At 45.6% G+C, this 24656-nt stretch overlaps 1 protein-coding gene across 2 annotated transcripts in view; it reads right to left on the bottom strand.

The window, feature by feature from the left end:
- tbc1d4 (TBC1 domain family, member 4) overlaps positions 1-22601 on the bottom strand; it is a 269789-nt gene extending 247188 nt beyond the window's left edge. The window contains exon 1 of one of the 2 annotated variants that reach the window (XM_041198949.1): positions 21048-22601. In XM_041198949.1, coding sequence (XP_041054883.1) covers positions 21048-21464 — 417 coding nt within the window. In that variant the 5' untranslated portion in view covers positions 21465-22601. The remainder of the gene's footprint in view (positions 1-21047) is intronic. The other variant, XM_041198950.1, reaches the window with a different exon arrangement.
- Positions 22602-24656: the final 2055 nt, after the last annotated feature.

Genomic DNA, 24656 nt, shown 5'->3' with positions numbered 1-24656 from the left:
TGCTTTACATGCATCATGCCCCTTTCGTGCCCTCTGTACCTTTCTGCCACTCACTATGTACACTTGAATCCGGTTGTTGTCATTTGTATGGAAGCGCCACCTTTGACTGCAGTGACTGTATTTTGCACATTTTTAATGCCATTACCCGCCCCTCGTGTTTATTTATTCAGAATTTTGTGCAGTTTCTGGTGTCTGAGGCCAGAGATTTGCTTTTTTCACCCGCTGCCATTTGGACACTGCAAAAGTAACATAGCTTTCATCTTTCAACTTCTCTTGCTGCTGCAAGATTGGTGGGTTCAGTGAGATTTATTTATATGCTTTCCCTTTGGGAGTGCAAATAAGGAACTAAAACGTGAAGAAAATGTTTTAAAAAGCAATATGAACTGCAAATAAAGAGCCTGTCAGAGATAAATCCTACTTAAGGATGTAGGTGGTGTAGAAATAATAATCGGAGACGAAATACAGGAGGGCCTCCATTTTTTTGCTCTAAATATTTTACCAGTCTGGCAGTTCAGTAACTGAAATGCTACAGTTTGTGCATTTATTTTTCTTTTTAAGAAAGAGAGACCAAAATTGTGTTTCTGGGGCCACAATGATATAAAGGCCCTTGGTTCGCAGTTATCAAGCATCCTTTTTAATTTTGTGTGTGGAATTTTCCGTGCCCGCTGAGGTCGGGCGTGGTTGGCAGCGTGAGTGGACAATCTGGCGAGGGGGCCAGAAATCTGTTCCACGACATAGTGAAACCCGTTTGCATTTGTCCGCTCAGGCTGTCGATGGCGGGAAATACAGCCCGCCTTCAGATGTCGGGAGCCTCATTGTTAATACACCTGCACATCATTATAAGGCCAGCCTGCCGGAATCATGCCCACCCACCCCCTTCCCCCCCGCCTCCTCCCCACCCCCACCCACATCGGCACATGGGGGCTGCATTTTGAGGGGAACTCGGAGGTGAGTGCACAGTAATGTTGCGCAGCGCTCGCCTGGGTTGCCCGTTGGACTTCAAGGTCGAGGCACATTGTGGGGTGCGGGGGTGCAAGGGCTGCCTTGCAGTTGAAGGTAGTGCACAAGCACATGCATGGTTGGGGGTGGGGGGAGGGAAGTGGCCATGCATGAGGGAAACCTTGTATAAAATGACCATTCGTTTGCAGCTGAGACAGTTCAGACGCAGCCACATTGATTTGCTTGGAGTCGGGCCTCTGCTTATTTGCCCACTCAAGCAACACAGAGGCATGAAAATGCCACCATGTGTTCCAGAGGTTTTCATCCCTCCAGCACAGACTGAAAACTAATGAGCGTTTTAGTGGACTGCAGAACAGTTGGACGACTGGGCATGTTGTACATTCTCCTTGCTGAAGCTGGCCATGGAGCAGCCAGTGTCGCCGAAGACTGAACGTTTCTAGGGAACTGGTCAGTCACATCTGCCACCTGCTGCAGGATTTGGCACCATGGGGACATGAAGGGCATCCACTGCCAGTGGCCGTGAGTGATCACGGTGCTCAATTTCTACGCCAGTGGCTCCTTTCAGGGCTCCACAGGTGACCTCTGTGGGATATCACAAGTCTCCACCCACAAATGCATCCATGAGGTCACAGATGCCATCTTCACGGGGGCACACAACTTTGTGCATTTCGCCCGGGACCAAGAGAGCCAGGATGCAAGAGTGATTGGATTCACCCAGATCTCAGTTTCCCCACAGATGGAGGATGCCATCAACTGCACTCATGTGGCGCTCAGATCTCCGTCGCAATATGCAGTCAACTATGTCAGCCGCAAGGGATTCCATTCGCTGAATGTGCAGCTGGTGTGCGACCACCACAAACACATCCTGCAGGTCTGTGCACGATTTCCAGGGAGTGTCCTCGACTCCTACATTCTCAGTCAGTCACAGATCCCTGACATCTTCCAGGGTCCACAGAAGCTGGAGGGTTGGCTCCTCGGGGACAAGGGCTACCCACAGAGGACGTGGCTGATGACACCCGTGCGGCGGCCTCAGACTGCAGCAGAGCGAAGGTATCACAAGGGTCATGCAGCAGCTCTCAACTTGGTGGAACAAACCATTGGGATGCTGAAAATAAGGTTCCAGTGCCTGGACCGGTCTGGTGAAGCCCTGCAATATGGTCCACATCATCATCATCATCTGCTGTGCCCTTTACAACCTGGTGCTGCAATGGGGAGAGGAACTGGCTGAGGAGGAGAAGTAGGAGCTGGAGATCTCCTCTGATGAGAAGAACATTGACGGTGATGAGGGTAAGGAGGTCCTCGAAGGCGATGATGATGGCAATGAAGCCATCGCACCGGCCAGATGAGGCAGGCACACTTGACAGGCCCTCATAGTTGCTAGATTTGTCGAGGATGATGACTACATGCAATGAGGAGACCCCATTGATCCTCACATTGCATCTGTAAATGGTTGACTCCAATCTGGCTTATGGCAGTGCAAATACCCTCTGTGATAATATTCCTGTCATGGAGACGCAGTGGAGGCCCTAACAGTCACTTGATTGCAAGAGGATGATGAGGACACGCAGTAAGAACACTCCATAGATCTTCAGATAGCCCCTGAGAATGTCAGACTCCTGTCTGTCTGAGGGCAGCTCGCTCGAGCTCTGTGATCAGGGTCATATAATGGAGACACAGCCATGAAACATTAAAAGCACCTGATCCTTTATCTGCCTTCAGCACCTGACCCCTTCAGGAGCACAGTGTCACTGGTCACAGATGCTGAAGAGATGGGGGCCAGCCCCACCTTAAGAGGTACTGAGAGCACACAGAGAGAATGACGGGACTCTGTGACGCCTGTCCACTACATTCTGGAAGCAATGACAAGCACCGTCAAGATGCAGGCATCAGTAACGTGTCCAGGGAGTGTGAGGCTGGACCATCCCTTTCGTCTGAGGGCTGCACAAAGCACAGGGAAGAGGCCCTGGACTGAGACACCTGCCGTTATCTTGTGCAGAAAGGTTTCACATCTGAGTGACATGAACACTGCTCATCAGAACAAGGAGCTATAGGCAGGGAGACATTCTTAGGAGTTTATTTACAATAGCGAACAGCATGTACAAGTGATTAAAACCCGTGCCCCCCTGTGCAACTACATCTTCTTAATTTTCCTAATCCTGCTACTACGTCTTAGTGCTCCCAAGACATCCAGAGCCTGCTGGACTTCAACGCCCTGTCTGTGATGACCTTGGCGGGTGTCCTCTAAAGGGCCGAGACCTGGAGGGCCCCGGCCTGCTTTCAGGGTCCTGCTGTGTGGCAGTGGCTCCCTCCTCAGCCTGTGGAGCTGGAGCTGATGAGGTGATGAGAAGAGAGGATTCGGATGGGCTGACACTGCCAGAGTCACCTGGGTGGATGGCCCAGGAGGGTACACCTGTTGCTCCTCCTCCCAGTGGGTGCCTTAAGGCCCCTGGCTGACTCCTTCAGAAGAAGGGGTAGCTGGAGTGAGAGCGAGCTGCCCCGCACACCTCTCACGTACACATTGTTGGAGACCAGCTATGGCATCAACGATGGAGTTGAGCCCACGCAGCAGTGCAGGTGCAACATTCTACACCAAGGTCTCCATGACAACCGCCATCCTACCAGTGTTGACCTCAGTGCGTTGGCATGCTGGCGCTATCACCTCAGCCTGAAGGCAGACAGACTCCTCCATCATGCCTTGCAATCTGAGGAGTGCAGCAGACATCCCTTCCTGATGTTCCCTCGCTTGCCTTTGCAGCTCCAGCAACTGTGACATGACCGAATCCCTGTTGCTTTCTCCACAGCTACAACTCAGCCAATCAGAATCCACTTGCCTACAAATCAATTTGCTTCCAAAGAATTCGCCATTCCCCCCAACCCTACCCATCACCATTCCCCCTCCCTGCCACCAAACCCTCACTGGCTCCACCCATTAGAGCATTTAGGGGCAAAAGCAAAATGCTACAGATGTTGGAAATCTGAAATAAAAACAAGAAATGCTGGAATTACTCAGCAGGTTAGTCAGCATCTGATGAAAGGTCATCGACCTGAAACATTGGGACGGAACCTTCCGCACTATAGTGTAAGTTCAGTGGTGGGCGCGGAAGTGCACGTGATTCCCGCTGGCGGGTGGGACAGCTGAACATGCACTAACCTTGCGCTGTTCAGCTCAGTAGTTATGCATCCATATGCAGCACAGCGAATCTCGTGGCGGGGGCGAGCGGGAAGTCGTCCACCCGCCATCACCTCATGGGCTCAGAGGTCAGCACGTCACATTTAAAGGAGACCCGGACAGCCTCCCTACCTTCCCCCATTACGCCGCTCATATACAGTCATAAAAGTGAAGGTTCTAATTGGGAACTTAATTTGGAGGGGGAACTTAATTCCAGCGAGGTGTCCTTTTAATGAGCATGCATGACATGCCAATACACGCTAAAGGGCTTCCCGATATTGTTCGCTGGGAAACTCGACCCGCCCAGAATTCCGACAATTCATTTCGACATTGGGAAACTGATTTTTGTTCTCGTGCCAAATTAGGTTCCCCCACCCGCCAAGCTCCCCAGTGCTGGCGAGACTGGAAGATTCCCCCCGTTAACGCTGTTTCTCTCTCCACAGACGCTGCCTGAGTGTTTCGAGCACTTCCTGTTCTTGTTAGGATGTTCAGGTAGTCAGTTGGAGGATTGCGTACTGAGTGTGAATCACAGGGCATAAGCCAACAGAAACTCCAGCTAATGGCAATGGAACTTAGCAGGTGGAAGACCAACTTGGACCCTTCCGTCAGGTCAGGGGAATCCCAAGGATTTACCCCACAGGGATTTGGTTTTTAATGGGAGATTGTATCTGAGCTTAAGCGTTCATGCTATTAACCTGATGTGTGTGTCATTACTGATGATGTAACAGAACTGCAGCATTATTGAACACACGACAACTCAAGGGAATCATTTTTAGCAGAGCTCCCAGTGTAAAATCAGACAGAGTGAAGCTATTTCTCTAATGGTTCTGCATTTTATTCTCTAATCAGATTCTCTTGTGTGGCTTCAACATGCTGGAAGATCAGATTAAACATAAATTATATTTATTGCTACTGCAGAGAGGGCAGACTCCTATATAAAACTGTTTCACTATAAAACCGATTACAAATTAAATATTAAAGCTTGCTTTAGTGTTGCCGTTATCAGAGGGAACACTTGACAATGGAGATGCATTTGAAAGGATCCAGGAGATTAATAGCGTGGCAACCAGACCTGGAGAGGAAATAATCGTGCAGAGGAAAAGGTAATATTCCAAAGGGGTCGAGTTTCTCCTTTCTTGGATGACTGGTACAGTGCGGTAGAATGAACAGAGCCCTCGTGATTGGCTGTACACCTTAACAAAACAAACCACAGAAAGCGAGGATGTAGCAAAGAATGACAGACTGGCATCAAATTGAATCTCTATCCAGGTGTGCCATGCTGTGCATGGAGTCTCAGACATTGCATCAAGCAAAGTAGCAAGGAAATGTATCCATGGTCAGGAAGATCATTTGAGTGGGTACAGTGAAGTCATTGAACAGCTTAGTGAGAATAAGGATCTTGAAGTCTCTTTGCTTGGAAGCATAAATTCATTGGAACCTGGCAAGGGCAGCTTGATGATAGTATTTAGAAATTTTGATAGTCATAGAAGGAACCCATGCAGCATACTGTGTTCCCGAAAGAGCTATTCAATTAGTCCCATTCCCCTATTCTTACCCCATGGTCCAGAATCTTATTCAATAATTTTTCTAAGTCCCTTTTGAAAGGTACTACTGAATCTGCTTCCTCTACCCTTTCAGGCAGCGCATTCCAGATCATAACCCGCTGTGTAAAAAACTGTCTCCTCATTTCCCCCCTCTGGTTTTTCCACCATTCACCTTAAATGTGTGTCTTCTGGTTACCAACTCTTCCACCCCTGGATACGGTTTCTCATTATGTACTCTATCGAAACCCTTCAGGGTTTTGAACATCACTTTTCAAATCTCCTCTTAACCTTCATTCTTCATTGCTCTAACCGCAGCCCTAGACTCTCCACTTAACTGCAAGTCCCTCATCCCTGGAACCATTCTGGTAAATCTCCCTCAGAAAAGCTTATATGTCCTTCCTAAAGTGTTGTGCCCAGAAATTGGACACAAATGAGGCCTAACCAATGTTTTATAAAACTTAACATAACCTCCTCACTTTTGTACTCTATGCTTATGTCTATAAAGCCAAAGATCCCACGTGATTTTTTAAAAAGCTTTCTCAACTTGTCCTACCATCTTCAAGGACTTGTGTGCGTACACCCCCAGTTCCTGCACCCCCTTTAAAAATTCTACCATTTAGTTTACATTGCCTCTCCTGATTTTTTTCGACCCAAATGAATCACTTCACGCTTCTCCACGTTAAATTCCAGCTGCCACATCTGCCCATTTCACCTGCCTGTCTACATCCTCCTGAAGCCTGTAGCTACCCTCCCTCCCGTCCACTACATTTCTGTCTTCTCTGAGGTCTCCGAATTTTGATGTCACAGTTCCATGTAAATTAGAGCTTGTGAAAGGTGAAAGCAAGAAAGTGATAAGAGAGAGCGCGAGAAAAGTCAACTGTGAGGTAATGAAGAATCAGATTAACCTTTAAACAACAGTGAGAAAAAGAAGGATGAATAAAAAGGTCATGTCCTGGGGATAATCATGCCTCAAGAAACTAGTGATGAAGGGATAAGTACAACCTGATCAAAGTTAAAGTATGTAATGAAGGCATGAACTCAGGCCAACCCCTCAGCCCCACCTACATTCCCCCACCCCCAACACTATTTATAATGGTAAAGGAGCGAGTTTTATATCGTTGTTTCCATTTTTCAGTAATTCCTGACCATTCCTGGATTATTTTCAGGAATCTTGGGAGCCTCGTCTCCACAAAGGCAGACACGGACCACAAAATTCATCATCGCCTCCAATGTGCCAGCTCAGCCTTTGGTTAACTGAGGAAAAGAGTATTTGAGGACCAGGATCTCAAACCCAAGACCGAGTTCACGGTTTACCGGGCAGCAAGTTCCCCACACTCCTATATGCTTTGGAGGCTTGGACAATCTACGGCAGGCACCTCAAAGCATTGGAGACATGTCACCAGCAGTGTCTTCGCAACATCCTCCAAATCCAATGGCAAGAAAGGTGGTCCAACAGCAGTGTCCTCTCACAAACCCGCCTGCCCAGCGTCGAGGCACTGAATTACTGAAAACCAGCTCTGCTGGGCAGGAAATGTCATTCATGTGCCTGACGCCAGGCTCCTAGAGCAACTGCTCTACTCGGAACATGGTGGCAGCAGGAGGCTCCCAGGCGGATAGAGGAAACGCTTTAGGGGTGTCCACAAAACATCCCTGAAGAGATCAAAAGTCCAGGCTGACTCATAGGAATCCCCGGCTCGTGACTGACCAAAATGGAGATGCTTCGCTCAGGAAGTCAGCAAACGTATCGAGAGACTTTGGTTGGAAACACACAGAGGCGAAGTCGAGGCATTGGACAGAGTACACAATCCTCCAAACCCATCTACCCAACCCTTCAAGCATCACCTGCTCCACACACACGGCTTAGTCTGCGGATCACACTTTGGACTAATCGGCCATCTCAGAACCCATCGGACCGGAGTGGAAGCAAGTCACCCTCGGTCCCGAAGGACTGCTTAGGAAGAAGAATTCATTTCTGAGTTTTAAACACTCCGAGAATACCACTGATTATTAAATAAGTTCATTTGTAATCAGGAGCGATACCAAAACATCCCAGAGTCCCAGAAATCAAACACATCTGGGTGAAATTTTCGAAAACGGATGCGTTGGGCCGGTTTACTGACCTTGTTCCTGCCTTGGGCAGCTCTTCCCAAGCACAGGCTGAATGTGATGTTGGGGAACATGCACAGAAGCAGCAGGAAGGCAGTTGAGGACTAATGAGACAAAGGTAAAATACTGCGGATGCTGGAAATCTGAAACAAAAACAAAAAATGCTGGAAAAACTCAGCCGGAAAAGCTCTGAAGATGAGTCATACGGACCCGAAATGTTAACTCTGCCTTTCCCTCCACAGGTGCTGTCAGACCTGCTGAGTCCTAATGAGGTCTTTTTACCAGGCGTTTAGATTTTCCTGAAGGCGGATGGAATCCTTGCAGCTCCCAGGAGGAGAGTGCACAAGAGGGAGGTTCAAGTGGCTAGACAGTTACAGTCAATCTGATCTTTACAAGGGAAAACCGGCAGGGCAGCGATCATCCATGGGCAAGGGTCTGCTCTTGCAGCAGTCCTCCTCATGGAAACTGCTGTCAGTTAGAGTAGTTGGATAAAAGGGAAGCCTTCTGGTGCCATCTCTCTCTCAATGCATCACTCCCTCTTCTGCCCCAAGCTCCTCAGCAGCGCTCTCACTGCCGCCAGAGTGACAGCTGTCAGCCATGACATCACAGGTGCTCCACCTCCTCAGCCCACCCGTCATCCCTAATTGGACAAAGATCCCAGAGGCGGGTTCTTAGTTGGCTGTGAAATTGCACTAGTGCCCTGCCTGCTACTGTGAACAAGGTTGGGATCCGAAAATGGTCCCGCCACCCGAAAACTTTCAGACTCTTTCAAGGTTCAGCCCATGGTGTGAAGTGGTACTGGTTAATATTACTCTGTCGCATTCTCACTACTGTGGGTGCGTGACTTACAGAACATGTACTTCAATGCCTGTTGTGCACCAGAATTTACTTACTGTGTGCAATACAACAGTGCTGACTTTGTAGAATTCAGACCCAAGTGGCCCACGCTGTAAGCTCATGGCACTTAATTTGCCCAGTCAAATTAATTATTAAAAAAAAACTAAGATAAAAAATTTGTGGCTGTGCCCGGTGAACTAAATGTTGTTCACATTTCAAACCCTTGACCTCTACCACCTCAAAGGACAAGGGCAACAGACACGTGTCGACACCACCACCTGGAAGTTCCCCTCCAAGCGGTCTGGACCATTCTGGTCTGGAACTGTATGGCCGTTCCTTCGCTGTCACTGGGTAAAAATCCTGGAACTCCCTCCCTAACAGCAGTGGGTGTACCTACAACGCATGGGCTGCAGCGGTTCAAGAAGGCAATTCGTCACCAACTTCTCAAGGGCAATTAGGGATGGGCAACAATGCTGGCCTAGCCAGCAGCACCCACAACCCTTGAATAAATAAAGAGGAAAATATGTTTCCTGGAATTACACTAAAGCAGATACTGCATGAGGGCTTGACTTGTGTTTTCCAAGAATTAATGTCTAAGTATTGATTGGCTGTAGAAAATTAATTCCGCAAATTGCAGATGAACCCAGACAGACAGCCAAATCTACAAGTCGAGATCCTATTACTTTGTCCATTTGTTTACTCTCATCTTCATGCAATGCTCTCCCCCATCTCCCCCCAACCACCCCACCTTGCCTCATTTGCATTTGTCCTCACCTCATTTGCATTTGTCCTTGGGTAGTGCAACCCCGGGCATGCTGGGTTGCCTGGCCAGATCGGAAACCCAATTGTTGAAGACTGCAAACGCTGAAATTTGTGTAGCTTGCTGGAAGGGGAGATATATACCTCCAAAGCAGGTTTGAAGGCAGGCATTTTTCACCAATCTGTGGTGCAACTAGTTTTTAGCAAGTCTGGCTGTTTACTTGGATCCCACAGCATTGAAGGAGGCCATTCAGCCCACTGTATCTGGTCCAGCTCTCTGTAAGCACTGGCAGATCCAGCACGAAAAGATTCATATCTATACCCTGTTTGGTACTATAAGGCAAGCTGCTACGCAAATTTAATTTAAGCCATGGAGAGAGGAGTAAAGTGGTGAGAACAAATAAAGATTTTATTCTACCCTAGCTAACGATATTAGGAATTGGATAAGTTTATTAATTACAGCCTTTACCACAATAAAGTTTTATTCAGTTAACGAAGGTATAGCTTTGAAGTACCTGCAGATCAATGAGACAATGGGTGCTGTACGCTTTAACTGAGACCTTACCAATGACCCTAGCATTATAGAATTCAGACAGACACAAGGCCCTTCGTTGTTCCGGTACCTCTAAGTCACAAATGGAAACACCAAAGATTTCGGGATAAATTGAGAATAGCACATACCTTATTAACACACATATTATTAACTTTTAATTACTTGGATGTGTGCACAATTTTAATGGTGTTGTTAATCTTAGAGTCATAACGGTACAGAAGGAGGTCAATTGACCTTCCGGGTCTGAATGGAAAAGGATTGACTGGCCAGGCTACCTGATGTAATGCCATAAACCTGGCCAGTAGAAGTACTTTGAGGAGAAGTTTAGGATCTTTTAACTTCAAGGATGAAAGTTGAGCAGGAGAACAAACTAGGAGGGAACAAAAGCAGAAAGAGAGTATTGTAATTATTCTTAAGAATAGTTCTAAGCGTTGAATATTTAAATTGAATGAAAATTTAACAGTGACCTCAAGTATTATTACCTGGAAAAACTCAGCAGGTCTGGCAGCATCGGCGGAGAAGAAAAGAGTTGACGTTTCGAGTCCTCATGACCCTTCGACAGAACTATGTCTTCTCCGCCGATGCTGCCAGACCTGCTGAGTTTTTCCAGGTAATTCTGTTTTTGTTTTGGATTTCCAGCATCCGCAGTTTTTTTGTTTTTACCTCAAGTATTATGTTGAAGCTGGCAGAATAAGGCACGCAATGAACATGAGATGGAGCCAGAGGAATTCTGAGATGTTTATTATTCAGGCTTGAAAAGTCCAACTTTAAGAAGTGCACGCTGTAATTCTCAAAACTGACATGTTCTGCTAGGTTGAATGGAAGATAAAAGAGAGGTACTGTAATCCTGAAAGTGGGTCTGATTAATTAAAGTCCAAAGCACTAAATTTTTTTGCTTTTGAAATTCGGAAATTAAGAAAGCGTCTTCCTCGTGATGATTATGCCGATAATTGTCTTCACTTTAGCTGTGCAGAAGGAGCAAAATTAAGTAGCTGTTAGTAATATATCGCAGGAGAGAAATCAGATTGTGCCAGCCAGTTGACACAAACCGGGCACAGGGAATGATAAGCTTCACCAGAACAGGGAGCAGGAAGCCCATGCAAATTGGGATCCCAGACTTTATTTAAAATTAGGCGGGCGAGACAGTGAAGCTGGCATCAATCTCAAGCCATGGAAACAGCAGGTTGGGGGAGAGTGGCGGGGTCAGGAATGAAAGCAAGCCAAAGTCAGTCAAGCAGAGACCAATGACAGTCTTTGGCACTGCTGCAGAGCTAGGAGGCACACTCAGGTAAAATTTGTTTTGCAAAACTTAACTTTTTTGGTGGCCAACTCCACCATAGAACATGAAAGGGTCATATATGAGGCCACACTGGATATTGATAAGGCGTAGCAGGTTCAACGCAGGCTGCATTCAAGGCAGCCCAATTTTGGAAAGGAATCCCGGAGTTTTTGTAATAGGTAGAGCTCCTGTCTCAGGCACAGGCCCTGGACGCCTGTACTGTACCCTTTATCAATATGGCGGAATCTACCCATGCAAACCACCTGGCAAATTGGTGCTTAGATGCCAGCTTTACATCAGTGAAATGGGTGAAATGCCAATGGCTATTTGACCCTTGTGTTGTGTCCAGTATTTGACATTTTAGAACCATAGCAGAATGTGACTAGAAAGCTGAGACTTGAGACCAGGTGACATGGCTTTGTGGAAGGAAGGTACAATAGAGTGGGACAGGAACTGCAAAAGGTGGCAATTAAGATGAAATAAAAACAGAAAATTCTGGAAAATGTCAGCAGGGTCTGGCAGCATCTGTAGAGAGAACTTTCCAATCCCTCACACGGGCTGGATCTTCCAGTCGCGCCAACTCACTGAGGCTCCTTCGACAGCAACTTCCAAACCCATAACCACGACCATCTAGAAGGACAAGGGCAGCAGCTACATGGGAACACCACCACCTGGAAGTTCCCCTCCAAGCCACTCACCATCCCGATTTGGAAATATATCGCTATTCCTTCACTGTTGCTGGGTCAAAATCCTAGAACTTCCTCCCTAACAGCACTGTGGGCGTACCTACAACACACAGACTGCAGTGGTTTAAGAAGGCAGCTCACCACCACCTTCTTGAGGGCAACTAGGGGTGAGCAGTAAACGCTGGCCCAGCCAGTGAAACCCGTGAATGAATTAGAAAAATGCAAACGGAGATTTCAAAAGCTAGCCGGCCCTGCCACGGGAAATCCACCGCTGGGGAGGGCTATAAAAATTCCGGACAGTGTTTTTTTTTAACTTCAATTCTCAATGCATGTTAAACAGCCCGATGTAGATGAAGTGATCACTCTTCCCTCGGTTAATTTAATTGAATTCTTGGGGTAGCAGAATTATGACAGAGCCTTTCAGAACATGCTATTGGAAATTCAAAGTCCCAGATTGTAATCGCATTTTGTGCCAATTTTTATACTGATATTAAAGAGGAACTTTGCTCTCAATGTATTTGAATTTTGTGCTACTTAGGATATTTTACTATGATAAAGGACCAAAGAAATACACATTGTTGTTGGACTGATTTGTAGTCTGTTCACTGTTGATTTTGTTCCATGAATTGTGAAGAAAATGTTGACATAAACATGAATGCACCAAGTATACGTTGAAATTAGGTAAATTAAAATACACAGCTCAACATTGCAATTATTGCATTTAGGATTATTCACCTAACTGGTACTTAAGGTATTGGGACATATCTTATCATTGTGCCTCACATTTCTGTCCCTCATTTGTACTGTAACCTTACCACAAAATATGTTTAGATTGGTCTTGTTTATTCCCCCATAGACAATACATTTTTTTTTGTTATTCATTCATGGATGTGGGCTTTGCTGGCTGGGCCAGCATTTATTGCCCACCCCTTACCGCCCTTGAGAAGGTGGTGGTGAGCTGCCTTCTTGAACCATTGCAGTCCATGTGGTGTAGATACATCCACAGTGCTAATAGGGAGGGAGTTCCGGGATCTTGACCCAGCGGCAGCAAAGGGACATCTGATATATTTCCAAATCACGATGGTGTGATTGGAGTGGAACATCCAGGTGGTGCTGTTCCCATATGTCTTCTATTTTTGACCTTCTAGATGGTAGTGGTCATCAGTTTGGAAGGTGCTGTCTAAGGAGCCTTGGCGAGTTGCTGCAGAGCATCTTGTAGATGGTACACATTGCTGCTACCGTGCATCGGTGGTGGAGGAAGTGAATGTTTGTGGGTGTGGTGACAATCAAGTGGGCTGCTTTGTCCTGGATGGTGTCCAGCTTCTTGAGTGTTGTTGGAGCTGCACTCATCTAGGCAAGTGGAGATTATTCCATCACACTCCTGACTTGTGCCTTGTAGATGGTGGACAGGCTTTGAGGGGTCAGGAGCTAAGTTACTCACTGCAGGATTCCTCTCCTCTGACCTGCTCTTGAAGCCACAGTATTTATATGGCTAGTCCAGTTCAGTTTCTGGTCAATGGTAACCTCCAGATTAGATCACAGTCATTTAAACAAAGATTTAACGTTGCTTCAATCCTCATTTTAAGTGGCTGGAAACTGGAAGAGTAAAATAATCTTGCAACAACCAAGAAATTGGAACAATAATGACAGTGAGGATTTGCTGGAATTTAGCCAAGAGAAGGCAATATTCTGAAGTGTCCATATTTAACCAATAGCTCTGAGAGCCTATAGCACAGTATATTTCCCACCGTATATACTGTTTAACACAAGAGCTATTAGAATCAGTGGTCTGCAGGTCACTACATTGTCCCCAGCTCCACTGTAAAGTAGCGTAGACTTTCTGGCCTTCAGGAATCAGCATTCCTAATTGAACATTTGGTGGTAACCCCATTTTGCCAAATGTTCCGGCCATTATCCTAATTTTCTAATCAAGATTTTAATTGGAGCAGGAAACGCCAACACAGTGGTGGCTGTGGGTAGCACTCTCCCATCTGTGCCATAATGCCATGGGTTCAAATCCCACCAGAGACTTGAGCATATAACCGAGCCTGACACTTCAGTGCAGTACTGAGGGAACCCTGCATTGTCAGCGGTACCATCCTTTGGATGATACTTTAAAGCCGACACCCTGGCTGCCCTCTCAGGCAGACATAAATGATCCCCTGATATTATTTCAAAGAAAAACAGGGTCATTCTCCCTGGCTTCTTAGCAATATTCAGCTCTCAACCAGAATCAATAAAATTATCTGGCTATTATTACATGGCTGTTTGCGGAAGTTTGCTCCACAACATCACAACAGTGAGTACACATCAAAAGTACTTTGTTGGCTGTAAAGCACTTTTTGACGTCCTGGGGTTGTGAAAGGCGTTATGTAAATGCAAGTTCCTTCTTTTAGAGAGCTCAAGAAATAGGAGCAAGAGTCGGCCATTTGTTACCCACTCTCCGTATCCCTTGATTCCCTGAGAGACCAGGCTGATTCTACCAGTGTCACTCTGAAACCTAAGATCAGCAATGCTGGCTAATCCTTTGACTTCTCCCTCCACATCTGTAGCCCTGCTCAAGGCCTCCTGAGAGCAGCACAGCTAAATGATAGGGCTTGATGATGATGGATTATAAGTATGAACTTGTATCCATACTCTTCATTCCCCTCCAATTCCATTTGCTGCTTATTTTTGTTAAACCATGTGCTTTAGATACGAACCTTACTTATATCTGGGGGTTCCTTTCATTAATCATAAATGATTAATTTAGCTACTCAATAACAACTGAATCCAGTATTTTTTATTTATTTATTCTTTCATGGGATGGCTGGGCCAGCATTTATTGCCAACCCTAACTGCCCTTGGGAAGGTGGTGGTGAGCTGCCTTCTTGAACCTCTGCAGTTCATGTGGTGTAGGTACACCCACAGTGCTGTCAGGGAGAGAGTTCCAGGATTTTTACCCATCGACAGTGAATGAATGGCAATATATTTCCAAGTCAGGATGGTGTGTGACTCGGAGGGGAACTTCCAGGCGGTGGTGTTCCCATGTGTCTGCTGCCCTTGTCCTTCTCGGTGGTAGTGGTCGTGGGTTTGGAAGGTACTGTCGAAGGAGGCTTGATGAGTTGCTGCAGTGCGTCTTGTAGATGGTACACACTGCTGCCACTGTGCATCAGTGGTGGTGGAGGGATGCACCACCAATGCACAATGGAGGTGGATGGTGTGTCAATTAAGCAGGCTGCTTTTTCCTGGATGGCGTTGAGTTTCTTGAGTGTTTTTGGAGCTGCAAGTAAAGAGTATTCCATAACACTCGTGACTTGTGCCTTGTAGATGGTGGACAGGCTTTGGGAAGTCGGGAGGTGATGTGTTACCACACATTAAGTGATACCAATTCACCACGGAATTTGATGGGCAGTGGAATGGAATAATTGCACACCCAACGTGCACTGAACCTCTAACCAGGTTGTTGAACCACTTGATTATTCCAATGCACTCCTGGCTAGCCTCCATCATTCTACCCCCCCATAAACTAGAGGTCATTCAAAACCTCACTACCCGTGCACTCATTCGCACCAAATCCCATTCATTCGTTTTTCCTGTGCTCACTGACCTACATTGCCTGTCGGTCAAGCAACACCTTGATTTTAAAATTCTTATTTCTTGATTCCAGGTCCCTCCACAGCTGGACCCCTCCATATCTCTGTAATCTCCTTCAGTCCCACAACACATGAAGACCACTGCACTCATCTAATTCCGGAGAGTATCCTCGATTTTAATTGTTTCACCAGCGGTGGCTGCACCTTCAGCTGCCTAGACCGCAATCTCTGGAATTCTATCCCTAAATCTCTCCAACTCTTTACTATTCTCTCTTCCATTAAGACCATCCTTGAAGCTGACCTCTTTGACCAAGCTTTTGGCCATCTGTCTTCATGTCTCCATACGTGCATTGACGTCTAACTTCGTTTTAGGATGATCCTGTGAAACACCTTGAGATTTCCAAGACAAGGTCAAAGGAGGGAAAAACCAAAATTCTTAAAACTTGGCTGAATAACAATGCCAACCTAGTGAGCACACACTGGTAAAATAGAGTTTCGCTTCAACCTGACACAGCAGTATAATTATTGGCTGCTGCAAAAGATCCTGTATAATTATACACGAGGACTTTGCTTTTTAGCTAAAAGGACATTTCTGAACAATATGCGGTTTTCCTTTTTTAACCCAATGAATCTTGAACAGCCGTTCTCAAACTGGGGTCCGTGGAGACTTTTCCAGATGCGTGAGATGACGCGTGAGTGCTTAGTGAGCAGGGATGGCGTTGAGGGTGGGTGATCACCCAGGGCCTCGTGGTCAGGTGGTCGGGGGTGGGGGGAGTCTCCATGGTCAAGAGTAAGTGCATGAACGGCAGCAAGAGGCAAGCTAGGTACAACTGCCACATGCAGTGTAGAGGGGGCTGACTGTCTCACCAAGGAGGGAAGAGCACAAAGGTGGATAGACTCTGCACTGAGAAGAGGTACGCCCATTTCAATGATACCTACAAGTGAATAGTTGCTTTTCTAAACAGCATTATAAAACCCTCTTTACATGCAGCATTTTCATATTACGAGTATTGCAATTTATATGGAGGGTGTCCATGATTCCTAATCCAACCAGTAAAGTTTGGGCACTTGATCACAAGAAAGAAAGCAAGGAAGGGCACCAAGCCCATCCAACCATTTATCAAGCCAAGGTTGCAGGCAAAAGGACGAGAAATAGGCTGAAAATCTGAAATAAAAGCAGAAAGCCTACCAACTCTCAACTCCCAACCCCCAGTCTCAACATTGAACAGGCTCAGGAATGAGCCTAAGGATTTCACCTCCAATACTTCCCTGGACAAAATTCTAAATTCTGCTATTGACACAAGGATAATGTTTTTCTTACATCAGTCGTAAATTTACACTTCGCCGTTTGGAACTTACGCCCAGTTTAACCATTTGCCTTGAGGTGGTGCTCAATATTTTAATCTTCGTTAGATGATAAAATAGATGCCCCTCCCTTCTTCAAATAAATTTGAATGAAGATATGCTCCTGCATATTTGTATTGTGTGATATTTATGTGGGAACAGTTTTAATCACTTACAGTATATCCCATAATTGGCATCAATAATTGAAAATAAACATACAGAAGAAGCGGGAATCATGCTGCACATTATGAAGCAGAACACTGCGGATGGAAGGCCACAGATTTGATTCTCCACTCTACTGAGCCCTCGACCTCAGATGTATCACTAAGGAAGTGTTAAGTGGAGCCTAAGAGCTTCTCCACAGGGAAAAGGGAACATTAGAGGGAACATCAATACCAGGCAGCTCTAAGAAACCTCCTGGTAGCCAGATTAAGCACAACGTACATGAAAACCCGAGTCAGGTCTTTCACTCACCCTCTCCGGAACAGGAGCAAGAAGGCCCAGAGAGAATACAAAAAGAGAATTAAAAATTAAAAGGACAACATGGTCGGAAAAATGAACAATACGCAGCCAGTAAATGGACAAAACTCACCAGGGCACAGAGAAATTAACAGTGGGATCAAAATAATAAAAGGTAGAAGCTTCATTCCAAATGCGCTAGGGTGCAACTTTTTCCAAGCACAGTAATTATTCTGTACATTGCTCATGTGGCTATTTCTTTTATTTGCATTTTTGGACAATAAGCGCCAGCAGTGTTTTATTACGAAGAGTATCATATTCAGTCCTGTCATCTTCCAAGATGCGCAAGAATGCATTTTCTTTTTTGTTTACGATAACCCTCCTTACATAACTTCCAAGAAAAGGCAATCGGAGCATTCCCTCACCAACCCAAAAGCACACTACACCATGCAACTCCCATTAAGATTGTCTTGGCACAGAACAGTGGTTTGTCCTGCTGAATCTGGACCAGTATCAGACCACTCACTGCATTTACCTATCAAGGAAGCCCAAAAACTGATGTCTGTCCTTCAACAGTCTTTCACAAAAACAATGAGGTGTATCTTAGAAGGTTCAGGATTGATTCTGGTCTCAAGTTAGGAACTTAAGATGGCGTCCAGGTTTATCAGTCACCCAAAAATCAAGCTGGAGGTTATAGAAAAATACACCTAGCGAAAGATTTCCTCAGTGGCTTGGATGAAACGATGGCAAATTGCACATTTTCTTCCAAAGAGTAAGGATACAGGACACAGAAAACTACTTTGAGACAATCCTTGTTGCAGACAGGATATTGAAAGACGGATGTTTCATCTTTTCACACTTGGATTGTGCTTCATCCTTTCCTCCCTCTGCCCATTGGGACAAGATTAAGCTGTGTGTCAATCTATATTCTATGAGGCTGAGCATTACACCTTTATGGGCTTAGTTAATAAGTAATGACTACTGGGACTGTCCTCCTCAATTGTGTATGGACAGTTACTGATTTCACTGTATAAAATGTTGCTGCACTGCCTAAATTGTATATATGTCAGAATTCAATAAGTCAAACATACAGTAAGCTTAAATGTGAGAATTTCATAGTTATTACAGTGTTGCATGACTGGAACTTTAGTGTCTCAAACATATTATTATTTAATAAGACAGTATCTCGAGGGTAACAAATGTTGGCCTTGACAGTAACGTTCACGTCCCATGAAAGAATTTAAAAAATTATGTCCTGGATTTATTTTTAATGTCAGTGTTATTACAACACCTTTCAACTCTAATTGAAAACATGAATACTGCAGATGCTAGGGAAATCTGAAATAAAAACAGAAAATGCTGGAAATACTCAGCGGGTATTTATTTATCTAATCGGGGAGACTAGAACTAAGGGGCACAGTTAAATGAGAGGTTCCCCCTTTTAAGACGGAGATGAGGAGAAGCTTTGTCTCTCAGAGGGTCACTAGTTCGTGGAATTCTCCTCCCCGGAAATCAATGGAGGCTGGGACATTGAATTTATTCAAGGCAGGTTAGACAGATTTTTGATAGACAAGGGAGTCAAGGCTTTTGGGGGGTGAGGGGGGCATTTCAGACCGGAAAGTGGAGTTGAGAAAACAACCAGATTAGCCATGATCTTATTGAATGGTGGAGCAGGCTTGAAGGGCTGAAGGCCCACTCCTGCTCCTAAGTCCTATATTCCTAGGTCAGTTAGCATCTATGGACAGAGAACTAACTACCATTTTGGGTCAATGACCTGACATTCTGATGAAAGGTCATCGACGTGAAATATTAACACCTTTCAACTCTAGCAATTTTGCACATTTTATTTTTTAAAAACTGTGTATAAACTGTGTCAGGTACTTTGCAATGGACATGCATTTTGATTAGAATGAATGCCTTGCACTGAAGTCCCATTATTAATCTGCTATCAGGAACACTTAGTGGTCTTGATCTGTGTTAATTCCAAACCTTTTGACTACGTCCTCCCAGTAACACTGTATTCCAGATGTAGTCAGCTGAAGCGTGGATCCTTCACACTCACAGAAGAACTCCTGAAGATCACAAACACTGGTGAGATCTTTCTACATTAAAAGGATAAACGTGCTAAGATATTGCATTCAAAATGCACATGACTGAGGAAGGTGCATTAAATGTTCACGGGATACGGATGCGCAAGCAAACTAAGTGAATGCTGATTAAAACATACAATTGCGGAAAGCTTTTTGGCTGCTCCTCAGGCAGTGCTAATGGGATCCAATTCCAAACCTAGATGGGAACTCCAATTTGACACATTGCTGCTACTGATAGATCCTAATTTTAGATACAAAATGAGTCATTAATTAACAGAGCTAAAGTCAAGTAACCTCACTGTGTTCCTTTTACATTAACTGTTATTTGACCCTTCAAAGAAACAAAGGAATTGGCAGCAGACAATGGCTCACAGAGTTGGAATTAGTATTTTTCAAAAATCAATTGTAGACAACACCTCTCTCAAATGTTCCAGGGGAGAAGAATATCTCAGTGTGCATTGCCCCCAAGTGCACCCAGTCTCATCTGAATGTCACACAGCCAGTTATGGTATGCCCATTCACCCTGCTGCTTACTTGCAATAAAGTCAAGTATTATACATTCACACAGAAAGCCAAATGCTTACTGTTCACTTGTTTGTGCACATTAAACAGCGGGTCGAAACCCTAAGTGCCCTGGATAACAGAATTATTTTATCCCAAGTTATTTAGCGGAAATAATTTCAATGCAAAGACTAGTCAGAGAAGCCAAGAAAATCTCTTTACAAAATACCAGATTTTTACTGAGATTTTATACCCACCATGAAACATTTGATCCTGCTTCTTCTAGTGAATGAAAAATATCTATGATTATCAAGATGCAGCCCCAGCAAATCTTAACAGCATTTGCTAAAAGTAATATAGATATGGGCTTTGGCCTGGCTGCTTGCAGAAGACAATTCACAACAACACTGCAGCTACAGATTTTTAAAAACTGTAAACTCCTTTGCTCATTTGACATAGAGTGACAGCATATTATCATAGAAAAGAATCAGTGTTGTTTTAAGTGTAAGATTTGCATATACAAAGCATACACACACTGTACAATTCTTAAAGGGGGCACTGGGTTTCATCTAGAAAAGCTTTACAGAATTTTTTTTAAAAGGATCTATTTGTTTGCTAACATAGCAATGGAGCACAAACAATCCAGTGTTGTAAAAATATGCCTCCGATCTAACAAACGTGATTTACCACTGTTCTTGCTCCCAATCAAGGAGGAAGGCCCTTTAAGATACAAACATGGATCTGCTGTTTGTGTTGACAAGGTAGACAGCCAGGGCAACAGTCAAAATCAAATGAAATGGGTTTTTTTTTGCACCTAGGTCTTCTCAGATATAAAATGTTTCTTTTCTATCACCAACTTCCAGTTCTCATCCCATTTATTATCCTACATAAGCCGGTGATTATTTGATTACACTTATATTTCCATTAAGAGTTACACTGAAACCTTTGCTTCAGCTTACGTGCCCAAAACAGGTTTCCAGCCAACATTTTGTTTTGTATCAACTTCAGATTGGCAGCCCTGTGTAGCTCAGTTTGGACGATGGTTAAAATTACATTGGGAACTGGGTGCATTGTGATCGGGCCACTCCATCAAGGTGCACGTGACACACACCCAGTGCTGTGTGCTCAACGACCGTGATCTGGGTTTCATACCCGCGTGCTCTGCCCATCTAACCAATCACCTACCTGGTTCGGGTCAGTGGCTCTGAAAACGTGGCAGGCCATCTCCGACTCGGGGTTGTCAGGCTGGGTCCTGATGAGGTAGGCGAAGTAGGTGAGGTCATGGCTGTTGTGGATGAACCTGGTGACGTGCTGCGCCTTGTGCTCGAAGATGAAGACCGAGGCGTTACTGCTGGTGGCCTGGGGAACGCACCTGATGAGAGGGGGGGCCAGGGTGAGCTGGACTTCCCGCGCCGCCAGGGACGACCCTGCCTCTTGCTTCTCGCAGCGCCTGCGGATCTCAGCCGTCAGCCAGGGTAACATGGGCAGGGTGGTCCTGTGGTCCAGGGTGGAGCAGCCCATGTACCACAAGGTGAACCTCTTCTCGGGTTTGCTCTTTTCCTCCTGCTGGGCCGGGTTGCTGTTGCCGCTGTCCTCCTCCATTCTTACTGACTGGCGGGCTCAGGGGTTGCTAAGATGCAGCTTATTTCTTCCTTATCCTGGGTTCAGTTGGTGCTTCAGCTGCTCAAGAATGACACGTGGGAGGATCTCGTCACTAATAGCCTCCCAGCTCCCTGAGCCATTTGTTTATTTGAAATGCTGGCAAGTTTGATGACTGTCAGAGCAGACAAGCCAACTTTAAGGTGGTGTAGCTTCACTGGCCAAGACTCCGCGGTGCTATGTGAGCGCCAGGCGCTTTATTATCAATACTTGCTATCTTTTTAGCCAAGCACTTCGTGCATTATTGTTTCCGATTACATAACGATCCACGAACGTCAACAGCCTCCCGATTTTTGACCCAATTAAATGATTTGACCTCCGCACGAAATAAAATCCCAGCCAAGGATCTCTCCTGCGTCCTCCAAGGGCTGAAATTACGGTGATAATGAAAGCAGAGGCTGGGGACAGAGCGAGGGAGTCCTGCTCACACAGCACGTTCACTGAACATTGATGGTGCTTGCGATCCTTTTTTTTTTCCTCTTTCCCCCCCCCCACCCCCACTGTGTTTGAGAAACAAAACAAAAAGGACAAATAATGACGATTTTTACAAAACGACCGGGCGGCAGAGGCACTCAAAGGGTGGCCCTCCCTACAACCACTGTACAACAACAGCAATAAAACTCTCTTTTTCTCTCTCCAGCTGCCTGGGGATAAGTCAGCCCATCCCTCTGCCTCAGAGTTAGGGCAGGGCGGGTTGGGGGTGGAGGAAAGGGGGTTTCCCTGCACAGTGCAGGTTGGTGCCGGTGCCGGTGCCTGTGCCTGTACCTTTCCTTGGCGCGGCTCGATTCCCAGCTACCGCTGCCTCTAGCTGCTGCTGCTACCGCTGCCTCTAGCTGCTGCTGCTACCGCTGCCTCTCGCTGCCAGTTGCGAGTGAGCGGCCAGCCCCCCCACCCCCCACAGCCAGAGTCAGCTGCACTTTGGCTTGCCTCGTCTCTCCTGGCGTCCCCGGCTGCTGCCTCGGCTTCGGCTCGGGCTTGCCCACAAGTGGAAAGGAGGAGGAGGAGGAGGAGGGAGAGAAAGGCCTTTTGTTTCACATTGACTGGGAAAGTGATTTGCCTGGCCCACGTGAACTGAAGGGGAGGGAAAAAGCGACAAAGCAACAGTGACAACATGCAAGAGGGAGGGAGGGGGACGAGGGAGAGAGGGGCAGGTAGATCCTCCGGCAGTGTCACTCCGCTCATTGTACACCCCTGCTGCGCTCGTTGCGCACCAGCACTTCACCGGTGAAGCTACAGCAATCTATCGGATGAGTCTGGATTCACTGGTACAACTAGTTCAACAAGGAGAAGTCGAAAGGGCAAATTGGTTTCACACAGTAAAAGGACGACTTGCTATTTAAATAAAAGCAAGAGTCCACTGCATACATTACACACCAACACTGAACCAGACAACACCGCTCAAAGAGTGCGAACTCTTGGGCAAATCTGGATACATCGGCACACGGGTTAGACAAGGAGAAGTCGGAAGGCTAAACCAGTGATTGCTTTTAACAGTAAAAGGACGGCATGCTCTTCATGTGAAAGTAGAAAACGCTGTAACTGCACAGCTGGCCAGGCAGCATCTGGGGAGAGAAAAACAGGTCAATAATCTTTCATCAATTCAGATAAAAAGTCATCCGTCTGAAATGTTAAATCTGTTTCTCCCTCGACGGTAAAGGTGGGGGGGAGGGGGGGGGGGGGTGGGGAATGACTTGTATTTACATAACACTTCTCACAACGGCCGGACGTCTCAAAGAGCTTTGCAACCAACTGAAGCATAGTCACCGTTGAACGTAGCACGCAGGGCAGCCAATTTGCACACAGCAAGCTCCCACCATCAGCAGTGTGATAATGACCATTAATTCTGTTTTTTTTGTGTGTGTGATAAGAACATTAGAAACAGGAGCAGGAGTTGGCCATTTGGCCTCTGGAGCCTGCTCTGACGTTGATTGAGGGATAAATGTTAACCAGGACACTGAGGATAACTCCCCCGCTCTTCTTCAAAATCATGCCACTGGATCTTTGATGTCCACTTGTGTGGGCAGATGGGGCCCTCAGTCATCCAAAAGACAGCATCCCCAACAGTGCAGTATTCCCTCAGTATTGCACTAGTGTCAACCTTAATCTTTATGTTCAGGTCCTGGGGTGATTCTTACGTCCAGAACCTTGCAACTCAGAGGCAAAAGTGCTACCACCTGAGCCACAATTGATGCAAGTGCTGTCTGCCCGGTTGGGTATTTACAGCATATTCTGCTTTTATTTCAGATTTCCAGCTTCTGCAGTATTTTGCTGGAGCTATTTATATAGCGCCTTTCATGACCTCAGGATTTAACAAAACACTTTACAACCAATGCAATGCTTTCAAAGTGTAGTCACTGTCACAATGTGGATGTCAATTAGCACACAGCAAGGTCGTGGATATGGCTTATTAACTCAGAGGCCCGGCCTGATGATCTGGAGATAGAAGTTCAAATCCCATCGGGGAACTGAGTAATTTAAATTCAGTTACTAAATCAATTTGGAATAAAAAGCTAGTATCAGTTAATTGTAACCATGTAACTAACAGACTGTCACAAAAACCCATTTGGTTCACTAACGACCTTTAGGCAAATAAATCTGCTGGCATTATTTGGTCTGACCTGTAAATGATTCATAGCAATATGACTTTTAATTGCTGACTGAAATGAACTAACAAGCCTCTTAGGGATGGGCAATAAATACTGGCAATGAACACAAAATGTCAGAAAATAATTTGCAGTAAATTTGGATTATAGATACATCCTGAATAATGCAAGAGCATTCTTACAAATTGCATATCCATTTCCTCTAATCCGACATTCTGTTTTCAGTGTCAGAACAAATCTGGCATTTACACAAATCCAGCTTTTCAAATTTAGGTTTTTGCAGAGGTTTTGTGTTCATCAAGGTACAAAATGACAATGCTGGGGACAAATCCCTTACCCGTATCTCTGTTTGCAATCCCAGGCAAATCCCTGTCAATTCCTCCAGCTTTAGAAGAGCGCCCTCTAGCTGCACCAGTGAAATATCTCCATTTCCCACAACGGCCATGCTTGTGGGCTTTATTGAATGAGATTCACAATTTATTGCAATTGATAATGAGAGAAAGCTTTATCTTTGTGCCTGCTAGAAACAAAG

The sequence above is a fragment of the Carcharodon carcharias genome, chromosome 11 (genome assembly GCF_017639515.1).
Source record: "Carcharodon carcharias isolate sCarCar2 chromosome 11, sCarCar2.pri, whole genome shotgun sequence".
Taxonomy (NCBI): Eukaryota; Metazoa; Chordata; class Chondrichthyes; order Lamniformes; family Lamnidae; genus Carcharodon; species Carcharodon carcharias.
This window is presented reverse-complemented; position numbering and strand designations above follow the sequence as displayed.